This window comes from Fringilla coelebs (assembly GCF_963513975.1).
Source record: "Fringilla coelebs genome assembly, chromosome: 1".
NCBI lineage: Eukaryota > Metazoa > Chordata > Aves > Passeriformes > Fringillidae > Fringilla > Fringilla coelebs.
In genome coordinates, this window is record NC_140028.1 from 38,792,248 (window position 1) to 38,805,000 (window position 12,753).

General features: G+C 37.4%; 1 protein-coding gene across 1 annotated transcript in view; it reads left to right on the forward strand.

The window, feature by feature from the left end:
* TOX (thymocyte selection associated high mobility group box) overlaps nt 1-12,753 on the forward strand; it is a gene marked incomplete at its 5' end in the record, with an annotated part of 216,294 nt that overhangs the window by 171,750 nt on the left and 31,791 nt on the right. Inside the window, 2 exons of the mRNA XM_084205341.1 lie at nt 1,122-1,400; nt 7,915-8,145. Coding sequence (XP_084061467.1) covers nt 1,122-1,400; nt 7,915-8,145 — 510 coding nt within the window. The remainder of the gene's footprint in view (nt 1-1,121; nt 1,401-7,914; nt 8,146-12,753) is intronic.

Consider the following 12,753-nt stretch of genomic DNA (forward strand, 5'->3'; position numbering starts at 1 on the left):
AGATGACATGTCTAACAAAGACTGTCAGTAGAATAAATGTGGCTGTGTTAATATATTGAACCACTAACACATGTCCTTATCCTAATGGAACGCACACAATGGTAGCTTCTGTCAGATTCTGCTTTATACGTACACACATGTTTGTCTGATGCACAGAAAGACAACTGTATCTATTTCATTTCAGCTCTGAATTGATACTTCCATTTTAAATCACCCACAGAACATCTTAGCTTAAATCTGAGCTTCTCTCTGATACTCTTTGCTATTTGTCGCGTTTCCGTATGAGTATACTGAAAAGAGGTTGCAGGCAATCTGCTGAGGTCTGTGTGTATGGTGCATTTGACCTCTGGACAAGAAAGGAGCTTCATCCTCCAGTGCTTTTAATTCTTATCCTTGCAGAGGCTGAATCTGTTGCTTGCATTCAAATAGTATGTCTCGTTAATGCTAAGAAGCAGTGACCCACATAGCACAATGGATTCATTTGTCAATCCTGCGATTTCTGAGCTTTCCATTCATATATGTCTTAGCAGTAAATCGACTCAGAAATCATTTAATCAGTCTGTCAATGCATCCTTCTTGTCAATGGGCTGAATCCTGAAAAGTCCGGTTTCTCATTGGGCAGCACCAGGTAAAATAGGTTTGGACCCAGTACTAGATATTCAGACTCTGAAAATTCCCTGCAGCTCCCAAATTGCAACTCAAAACCACCAAAATCCTAAGTTAAAAAAGCAGGATCTGGAAATTATCTTGAATTTTGAGGATGTTATTATTCTGGTCTAGGTCTGAACTTCAGAGTGCAAAGCTGTCCCTGTTTGTTAGCATTTCAGAAATACTCTACACACAGTTACAGAAAGCAGTGCCCTTTTGTTCCCCCATGAAAAAAAAGCTGAGCTTTCAATGCTTTTTTTTGCTATTTCCAAGGGCTAAGGCTAGAGCCTGAATTCTTTGTAACAGTCAGTGTTTTGCAAATGTCAATCATATCCTTACTATGTTTATTTTCAGTATTTACATGTTTATTTAAGTACTTGCCATTTCCTTTAAGCCTTACATAGCCAATCAGGTCTAAAGGAACAGAACACTTTATTAGTGATATGCTTAATACAGTTTTTTTCCTCTTGTAGATGCAAGATTTACGGAATACAGAAGGAGCCCAGTATAGTTCCCATCCTCAGATGGCAACCATGAGGCCAAGGGTTCAACCTGCAGATATTAGGCAGCCAGGAATGATGCAGCACGGGCAGCTGACTACTATTAACCAGTCCCAGCTCAGTGCACAGCTTGGTTTGAATATGGGTGGAAACAGTGTTCCTCACAACTCGCCCTCTCCACCTGGAAGCAAATCTGCAACTCCTTCACCATCCAGTTCAGTCCATGAAGATGAAGGAGAAGATAGCTCTAAGGTAGGCTTAGATGCTAGGATTGCTGTGTAAATGGTGGATATTTTTAGGACCTGCTAAATGAATGATATGGCCACAGTTATTAAGGTGATACTTTATACGTGATTGGTGGTTCACTGAAGTGAATAAAGGGTTATGAATGCAGAAGTTACAATATCCAGACAATTCTTCAGGCAGCTTGAGTAAATTGCATCATTCCTCTTTGTGAGAGCAAACTGGAATACTGTTGAACACTGAAAGGATAGTCATTCCTTTAGGACTTCAATATAAGGGTTGAGTTTTCTCACTTGCATAGCAGGGATGTTTGTTCCCAGTTAAAGATCAAGTTACTGCTATAAAAAGTATGAACAGTCTGTGCAATATGCTAGTCTTTGCCACTTGGTCACAGGATGAGTAAACAGAACATCATAGCAACCAGAACAGAAAGATCCTATGAACTTTAAAAACCTTACCTTGAAAATCTGGAAGACCACATATGCATTCATACTTTTGAGAGGTGCTGACACTTCCTCATGACATGTTTAAGCTTCATTTTCATGTCAGTGCAGGAATGAAGTGATAAGAGAAATTTACATAATAAATTTCTTTAAAGGATAAATGTCAATCTATATAGCAGGTTTTGCATACAAAAATCTCCCAAATCTCCCAAAATCCTGAAAACCTCCCAGAAATACACAAGTCTATTATCTTAATTTTGCAGACAGAAAAGCTGAGACACAGGAAGATTGGGACTTTGTACTAAGTCATCCCTTAAACCAGGAATATAGCATGTTGAAACTGGGGACCTCCTTAGCTCTGTTTTGTGGTCACTAGAAAAAAGCAGTCCTGTTAGAGCACTCCTGCAGTGCAGTGTGTACCACAGACATTTCTGGTGGGGAAAAGTTGCAGACTTGCAGGGAATGTGAAGAAAACATATTGTGAGTCACTGAGGAGGTATAATCCAGTCAAGAAATGTGAGTCTGATTTGTTTTAACATTATATTGTTTTTCATGCCTCCAGCTATAAAATAATCATGTAATTGGAGACATATGTTTTACTACATTTTGAATAAATTCTGATTCAAAAGTTTTATTTCAGGACATTCCCCTGATTTCACAAACTTTAGGTTTTAAAAATTACTGAATAATTCATACATTTTAAATGAGCACTTCCTTACTGAGGGAGACTTTAGAATACAGCTATGTAAAAATAATTCCAGGCAGCCTTTGCTTTTTCAGAATAATTTATTTGCTACTCCTCTTGCATTGCTAATATTTTTACATTGCTGGGAGTGTTCAAGATGCTCTAAACTTCTGGAGAAAATATCCATTCAAATAACTTGGATTTCCTTTTTACTTCTTTTAAGTATTTCAGTTATTTAATCTATATTTTTCACATACCTTTTCACTGTAGCACTTTGTGCTAACAAAAGTGTAGGGCTGTGGTTTAAAGCAAGCAGTAGTTATCTGAAGCTAATGTTTTTAATAGAGAAATACAAAGCACTGCAGACTAAGTAAAATTGGTATTTGTGAAAACCAGTTTATATAGCATTCAACTTTTAATAAGGATGTTACTCTCTTTAAAATTCTCTCATGCTTAGTCTAAGCAGAAAAAGATGACAAATGGCACAATGCGTGACACAAAATTAAATCCCATGTGCTAAAGTAGATACATCGCCTTAAAATGATATTTATAATTTCACTGCTAAGAGAAAAGTTTATAAGGATATTACATTTGGTTAATATTGACAGAGGGCAGAAATTCTTCTCCATCAAGTATAGTTTAAACAGCAAGCTTGATGGGGAGCAGATAATGTTATACATGTCTTCTGTGGGATTTCTTAGGGCTTTGTGAAAACACCTGAGGCTGGCCAGCAATGGGCTGGCACACCTGATCCCATGCAATGGTTCTGTAGTCCCCTCTGTAAAAGACAAGAGGGGTTGAATAATTAGCCTGAGTTAAGTGTCTTGGTGTACTTCAAGATTTAAAGCTCTCCACTGTGTATCTTTTTGTCACGTTGCTCTTCCTGGAAGCTGCCAGTGAGTGGCTAAGAATACCCAAATCAGTTTTCTGTGGAGGTCTTTCCCCACAGATACAACAGCATTGCATTTTATCAGAGTTGCTTTGGAGGGGCCTGTGAAAGTTCTCACTCCAGAAATCCTCTTCCAAGTGAAAGAAGGCACTGGATAGGGACAGGAACAGATAGACCAACTGTTCTGTCTCCTGTGAGAACACCTGTCTTTTAACCGAATATACCTTTGCGAAATTTGGATTCTTCTCTTTGATATCTAAACCATCATGCAGATGTTTGGTATTATTTAATAGATCAGGACCAGAACTCATTAGCCAGTCCTTTGGTAGGAATGCACGTGCTGCAGTGATGGGGTTGCTGTTGAAGTTCACTTTGTGCAGTCAGAGATGTTTCTGCCATGAATACTTGGTAAAGACCAAAGCCATTGGTCTTTTCATAGCATATTTGGTAGAGATGTCCTTAAAAACTATACCTACTTCTATCTAGAAAAAAAAATTCAGAGATCTCAATATCCTGTTAATATTTATATGAATTTATAGAAAGAGCGTGGTAGAAGGTGCAAAAAATACATACTTTACATGCACATTTGGACTAAAAATATAATTGTTGCCCTATGAATCACTGATATCCATGAATGAAGGATATGACCATTTCAGCTCAATATGTATCTTCCAAATTCCAGTATTAAACTTTACAAACTGATGTAATAGTGCGTGTACTGAGCTTTGTGGATGTTCATTCCATGATAAATATTCAAATTGTTGTAAGCCTTATCCAACGTACACAGAACTAAAGGCAGCAGCTGCTAAATGTTACTTGGCAATACTCATTCTCATAATAAGTCTTTCATATAGGCTGTTCAGACTTCAACTGTCCTATATTCCCTTGCTCAAAGAAAGGGAAAGGAGCTGCATTACAGAGGGCTCAGTTTCCCTTCATGCTATTACTCTAAAAGCAGGACAGCTGAGGTTGCCTGGCCATGAGATCAGTGACAACTGTAGCACAGTTGTAAGGTTGGATATACATTCAGGGAGCTGCTAAGACCATGGAACTGTGAAATGTAGCCTCAGACTAAGGGTATTGTCTCTGCAAAGAGTGCACATCACTAAGGCTCCTTAATTCTTACAAATCTCATATGTGGGACTATCGTTAGAAGCAGAAAAAAGGGAGAACTTAAAAATCAGTAGTTGTAAGTAACTATAAAAGCATCCTAAACAAAGTTACCACTTAGCACATGCCTTATTTTGACCACCTCAACATTGGAATATTATATTTGTGTAATTCTTGCCATAATTCACACTGTTGACTCGTTAAACTTGTACTTTGTTATTGCCAAGCATAATTGTGAGCTGCTGGAAGCATTACTGGTTTGTAAATAAGTATTTCTTCATAGATGGATAACAGGGTCTTTTTCCATTTTAATTTCCATATCACTTATGAGAGAAATTCATATAATGTATTTTAGAGGAAAGATAGCAAGAGGACTGCAAGTAGCAAGAATTAAATAACAAAAATACAATTACTAAAGAACTGCTGCAGCATATTCTCCTTATGTGGCAGAGGTTTTACAATATTTACTTTATATGATAGGAGTTATAAGTGGAATTCTGTGTTGTCTGTTCAGCCTATTATGCAGATGGTGCTTGATTAAAATCTATTTTAAACTACAGCGATTACTGCGAGATAGTGTGCATAAAACAGCTCTCCTAGCTCCATTAAAGGCTTTGGTACTATTGCAGTTTATTTTAAATATGCTTATAGACATTTTCCAGGTTCTCAAGGGACATTTAGATATCAACGATGTGCCTTACTTGATAGTTTTAAATCCTACACTAGATATTCTTGTGATCTATTACGTGTGCAACATGGTTAATATACACTTTTTTAAAGTGAAAGATTATTGCTTTCTTGTGATAAATAAGTTAAATACATCACCATAATTAAGCAATAAGCCATGACAGGAGGTGGATTACCATGAGCTAACTACACCTCCAGGGATTTTGAGGCACAAGTCTATGCCTAGCAGAATATATATGGTTTTTATTTTATTTTCCATCTGTCTCTGCTTTGGTGGTTAGAAGTGGAGTCTATGAAGCTGATAGACTGATGGGAGCATAAGGTAGACCATCATCTCAGCCATTTGCAAGGTTATTAGTACTGGAATTCTGGTATTCTTTTTATTTCGTTATTTTCATATAAGACAAACAGAATTTCCCTGTTGAGTATTCTGTTTTTAACAGTGGGTTTTTGAAGTCTCTTGATCATTAAGGTTGGAGAGTAAGTTTTTAGAGCTCTTCACAGAACAGATTACCAAAAGGCACTTACACAAGTTTCTGTAGTATATCACCTAGTTTAAGGGTAGTTGAAGTAATGGGGTATCCTAACATACAGAGAACATTTAAATCACATTGGTTCAAAAATAAACTGAAAGGAGAAAAATGTTAGCAAATCACATGGGTAAAAATTTTAGCTATTGAACTAATTATTTTGAAGTCCTCTTGCTCATGGAGTTCCAGTTGCTCTGGACTTCTGAAAAGTTTAGACTAATGTTCTCAAATTAGAGCCCTAGTTAATTATACTGTAACTGCTAGTTTTGTGTATCCTGTTGAATTAAAACATAGCAAGAGACAAGAAGCTGGATAACTTAATAAAGGGTAGCACAATTTTGCTTTTCCATATTTTCCAAATGCTGACAATAGGCTGCGTGTGTATTAACATTGTATTAAAGTTGCAGCTATTGTTACATAATGCTCAAAAAAACAAGCAAATTCATTTTCAAGTTCTGGTCATCACTTTTTTGCTGTTTTTAGTAAGCCACAGAGATTCAGATTGTTCACTGTAGTCACTTGGGTTCTGTTGGACGCCACATATTGAGGCATATAGGAAAATTTAAAAGTCATTTTTCTCAAAATGTGAATTTCCAGACATTTTCCGCATGCAGTTCAATGATTTGAACACCTGTATCCTCCTGTGCCACTTGATATGCATTATTAAAAAATAATAATAGAAGGAAGTGAAAGAAGTCATGCCTAGTAGATCTTTAGCCTAGAGCATACCATTTATGCTCTTGATCTTCTCTTCTCTTAAAAATGCTTATGATGCGCAGTGCTTTGGTCATGCCGACAAAAGAAAAAAGCCTTTGAACCCACTTGTAAGATCACACACCATTTCTACCGTTACAGTAAATTAAGTGATCATATCAAGAAAAGCTACTTCGCCATGGAGCTCCAATGTGTTGAAGAATCAGGTTATTGTCCCTTTATGTGCTTGTAAATCATAGAATCCTAGAATAATTTAGGTTGGAAAAGACCTTTAAGGTCACAGAGTCCAATTGTTCACCTCGTATTTCCAAGCTCACCACTAAACCATGTGCCCAGGAACCCACATCTAGACATCTTTTAAATGCCTCCAAGGACAGTGACTCAACTTCCCTGGGCAGCCTGTTCCAATGCTTGACAATCTTTTTGGTGAAGAATTTTTTCCTAATATCCAATCTAAACTTCCCCAGGGGCAACTTGAGGCTATTTCTTCTCATTCTTGGGTTGCTTGTAACTTGGGTCAAGAGACCAACATTCACCTTGCTACAACCTTCTTTCAAGCAGTTGTAGAGAGTGATGAGGTCTCTCCTGAGCCTTCTTTTCTCCAGGCTAAACAACCCCTGTTTCCTCAGCTGCTCCTCACAAGGCTTGAGCTCCAGACCTTCACCAGCTTCACTAGGAAGATCAGGTGCTTTGGTGTTTGCACAAATGCTCATGTGCAGTGTTTTTTTCAGGTGGTGCATAAATAAGGCACATGACCTTCCCTTCATACACCATTCCTCTTTCACTCCTTTCTTTAATCATTTGCTTTTACATGAGCAGATAAAAAAACTACTCAGCCAAATGCAGATAGGTCAAAACTGAACATTTAAAGGGCTCTAAACTGTCTATACTGGTAAAGGTTTTTTTTCTCAGACTTTCATTAGAAAGTGTGTAGGGAAATGTCTCTGACTTGAATTTCTTGGCTCACAACCAGATTTTCTGCAAAGTCCCTGGAAGATGTACCACCAGCTGCAGAAGAAATTGATTTGAACAGTAGTCTGGGGTCATTCTGGGGAAGGATGAGAATAAGCAAAAGGTAGAAATGACAGTGTTCCTGCTGTCTGCAGATGGTTCATGCTGTTGAACTGATACTCAGGCTACAGAGAAACTAATTTCATTTGAATTTTCTCATTATTTTCTTGTTATAGCCACTAGCAATAAAACTTAGAAAAGGTGAAAAGATGACCAGACAGAGATTATAGCAATTATATGAAAGAGAAATATAAAGCATTATCTGAAATACTAAGTGAATTTTATGCATGTGACTAATGCAGATAGTGCCAACACTTGGATTGTCAAAGATAACAACAAAAATTCCATTTCTGCATGCAAAATCCAAAGTTTTTGTATCACAGAGGCTGTAACAGTGGTTGGAGGGAATTAAACTGGCTTTTTTTAAGAGTACTTTCCTAATTTTATGTTACAGGTCAATGGTGGTGAGAAGAGACCTGCTTCAGATATAGGAAAGAAACCCAAAACTCCCAAAAAGAAGAAGAAGAAGGACCCAAATGAGCCACAGAAGCCTGTGTCTGCCTATGCATTATTCTTTCGAGACACTCAAGCAGCCATCAAGGGCCAAAACCCCAATGCCACTTTTGGTGAAGTCTCTAAAATTGTAGCTTCAATGTGGGACGGCTTAGGAGAAGAACAAAAACAGGTACAATATGTGCTGTAGCTCAGAGGCTTTGTTTCAGGAAAGTGTTATCAGGGTCATCTGAGCACTGCAGGCAGCTTTTGTTAGCCAGGATGAAACTTGAATATGTGCCATCTCAGGAATGTGATTTAAAGAGACTGAGATAAGGAGAGTATCATTTTATTTTATCTGTATGAAACCACTAAAAGAGTTTACTTTGTTTTGGGATGTGGCACAAGTTTTAGGATGACATTTAGGAATGTTTCATGCTGAAATCTGTGGGCCTAGGATTTTGCAGTGTCATTGCCCTGTATGTGAAACTGCTGTGTAAGGGGGCCTCGCTGCCAAAGCTTAGATCTGTGCAGTGGGAGCTGACATATATCTGAGCTCCCACTTGCAGATGTTTCCCTTCCCCATGATCCCATGATGCCAAGAGTGAACTGGGCTCACATCTGCTCCCAAACACCTGGCTTTTATGAAAGAAGTTAGTGATGTGACCCAAAGAGCCCTAGGATAGGTGCTGGCAAAGGGCATCCTCTACCGTATATGTGGGCTGTGGAAATCACTTCCCAAGGTTACTTCTGTCGTCCATGGAAGGCCTTGGTTCTGCAACAAGGCAAGCAGAGCTGGACCTGAAATGTTGCACAAATAATTCCAAGTCAGGCAAAGCTGTGTAAAAATGGGCAACCTGGAAACTCATCACATTGAAGTGGTGACAGCTGGCAAATACCATGGATCCTCACTGTAGAATTGCTCTTCTTCTTGCTATAGTTGGTTGCATTTTTACTAACTGCCAACAGAATGGATTGGATTGATAAAGGAATGGGAACTTTAAGAAAGAAACAGATCTGGAAGGAAATTATGTGCTTGGTGAGAGTTATATTGGCTGCAGGAGACCTGGACTGGGGTTGATGTTAGCACAGAGAGTGGAAAAGTACTGGGAATGAACTGAATCTCCTTCATTCATGCACTGGTATTACAAAATTACAGTTAAAAAACTAAGAATTAAAGAAAACTTTTTAATGATTTATTGGTAGGTAAAATTATTTGGGCTTGGGGAAAAAAAAAGAAGGGTTACTTTGCTAATAATTGGGTGGTGTAGGTACATCTAGATCCTTGCTAAATATACCAGTGTAAAAAGAATCAAGATTTGGCACTCACTGACTAACTAAAAGAAAAAAACAAAAATAAAACCTCTTGTTGTCTCATATCTACCAATGAATAAGGCCAGCGTTTGGAAGGTTTAACTGGAGGAAAAGTAACTTTCTGAATACAGGTATCAGAAAAGTCACTTGGACTGGCACATTAAAGTCACTTGGACTGGCACATTAAAGTCACTTGGACTGGCACACTAGAGTTATGTTCTCGTGTTGTAGCTTTCTTTTCCCTTTTTTAATATGCCCAGCAAAGGCCAACCTAAACGACTGTAAAATGCGCATTTCCTTCAAGCTTGTCATGTGAATACTACCACCAAAATATTAAAGCTGTTCCATAGAAATGTGTAAGAAAAGTGCATGAAACCCTAAGTTTCCAGCTTAACTTCAATTTCCTCTTCATGGTTGAGAGCAAAATTTAAATAAGTCCTATGCTGTGAGAACAGAACAAAATTTATTTTCCTTGTCTCTGTTGCTGTTAATGTAAGTTGAAACACAGATGAATGATGCATTATGGAGTCCATGTGACACATGCATGTAAAAATGGCTGCAGCTATGTTTTTAAGCCAGTTCTTTAAAAAGTTAGCATATCTTCATTGCTTTTTGACTAATTTTGCCTATTCATTATCATCTATTAAGCACATTTTTAAAATTCCAGGCTCAAGCCCTTTCTAATCTAGCACTGTACAAAAATAATAAAAGATAGTTCCCATTTAAAAATATAAAATAGGCAATCATATTTTCTACAATAAATTTAAACTAATTTTTTTTCCATTAGGGATCTAATAGTACAAAGTAATGATTACAAGACATCTTAACTGACTACATAGTCTGTATTTTAAAGGCCTAATTTTTCAGATCCAGAGCATTAGTAACTGCTATGAAATCTATGTCTCTGGTAGGAAAATTGGACTTTAAAAATACAAATGATTAATGTAGCATTTGGTATTTGGCATTGAAGCTTCAGAAATTCAAAAATAGTTAAATAAAAAGACAATGACATCATTAGAGGACAACTTTATTGATGAATTATACTTGCTGAAAAGGATTCAATTAGCATAAAGCTTCTGGCTTATGTTTTGGAAGCTAATGCTTATTCTGGAATTTAAATAGAAATATATTTCCAAATTATGTTTCCTGAATTGGAACTCCTTTTCCTATTTAAATAGTAAATATAAATGAATCAGAAAGTAGAACATAATGCAGCTATTGAGAAAGAAGAATAGCCTCATGTTTTCATGCTAAAATGAAATCCTCTTTGTTGCTGTGATCTGAGCCATTTTTTTCTGAAATGCATTTGTCTTGTTTATTGTTGAAGATTGACCACAGAATAAATAAAAGTATAGAAACTCAGCACAATAATGACCTAAGGGCAATAGATGTCCAAGACTTTGCAACAAAATTTTGATAACCTGGCATATTGAAAAGCTTTGTGCTATAACCAGATGTATATTTTCAAACTGTGAAGAACTAGGAAAGTGTTTTTGAGAAAATAGGATTTGAATGACAAAAAAGGAAATGGTGTTATGAACCACCTGATGGTGGGTGCCTTACTGAAGTTAAGGGAGGGCTATGCTTAAAATGGATTGCACTCTGATACTGTCACCAGGAGAATTATGCAATTCATTAGACTAAAGCAGACACCAGTGTACTTCCTTCTTATTTTATCACATGAAGATATTTGAATTTTTGAATCATTTGTTCCCATTAATTTCTGTGTGTAAAAAGCCCATTTGCAAACAATGCTGGTGTGTGCCTGTATTCTATTTGTCCAACTCTACCTACACAGAGTCTAGAAGTTAAAGGGAGTTCAGTGGTCATGGTGGACTTTGTCATGGACTTCTTAAATTCTGGATAGAGTACAATAATTATAGGTGATCAGAAGCAGGCACTGTGCATTTTCCTTCATTTTTCACTGTAAATGCTTCCTAAAATTGTTCAGATTAATAAATCTGTGAACAGTAGGTAGTTGGAGCAGTAGTATGTTGAGGTACATTCTCCTCAATGCTGTAGCCATAGCACTGGGATATTTTTTTTCAGTGACTTTTCCAGTTCCTCTCTTATGATCACAAACACTGTTTTCTCTGTAGTGCTATACTTCTGTGCATCCCATTTCTATAGCTTGTCTATGTACATCTTTGCCCTTTGCACACTTTTTTGCTGCAAAGGGGAGATAAGGAGCCCCTAGAAAAAAGGGATCAGCGTGCTAAATGGCCAAGTCACTGGCTTTCAGACAGAACACTGGTTGAAACTGGGTAAAACGGCTATTTAGGTCATTTTCTGTCCTTAGATGAAAAAGGAAAGTAATTTTAAATCAGTACCAGATGTGCATGTACTAAATGAACCTTAAGTTTCTAATTGGAGTCCTAGTAAAGCTGTAATAGATGTGGCAAATTACAAACAAAATGTTCTTGTTTACATTAGTGTAACTTTAAAACTTCAGCCAAAGACCTTAATAAATGTTCTGTTATTCTAAAAATGGAATTGAATGTCTATTCAACATTCAACAAAATTAATCTCTGGTGTTACTCCAGTGACTTAACTGGAATTCTAGTGGGAATTAATTTGGCCTCCTATGAACAGCTCAGTGTGCATACTTGTGTGTGTGTGTGTATATATGTTCCTGTGTGTTTGCTTCAATGTTGCCCTGGTCCTACAGCTGGGAGAAGGAAGGATTCACCCAAAACTTAGCAATCAGAAGAAGCAGGTGAAGTGACTGTTTGAGTGCTGTGACAGATGCTTTCTTTCAGGCTGCATAATTCATAGACAGTAATATTAGCTGCAACAGTTCAGCTCAATAGCAACACCTCATTATTTTATCCCTCAGTATTTATTCCTATGGTTGACGCCTCATGAAATTACTGTTAATGTGTTTATATAAGGGCAGATCTGACACAAGTGGGAAGAATTTAATTTCCCACTCATTCTTTCCTGCTGATGTGTCCTCTTCCCCTGGTAGAAGTGGCAAGTGTAAATAGTTAATTTGCTTCAATTATGAGCCTGTCCTGCTAAATTAGAAGCAGCAGGAATATGAAGAGCCAGAATTATACTATGAGGCAGCTGACAAATCCTCTGAGCTCACAAAATCAAATCATTTACTCCTCATTGGTGCTCAAAGACCCACTAGATAAAAGCTGCAGTTTATTCTTTAATATCTAATGGAACTTGGATTGTGTGTTACCAATACTTCTGTAAAACTAAGTCCCTGTACATTAGTGCCAATGTTTTTGATGCTGTTACCATTTTCACTATAACCCCCAAGCTTTCAGGGGTTTTTATTTTGTCTCTAGAAGAACCCAGACTGATTTGGGCATGAAAAATAACAAAGAGTGTTCTATAAGTTTCTCTTTTGACCTCAGGGATGTTTTAGACATAGCAGCACATTATCCACTGCTGGGATGACCAGGTAGATCAGGAGGGGATTTGCAAGTAACGCTGGCCAGCACCTCAAATCTCCACAGCTTCTGTCATGATGTGA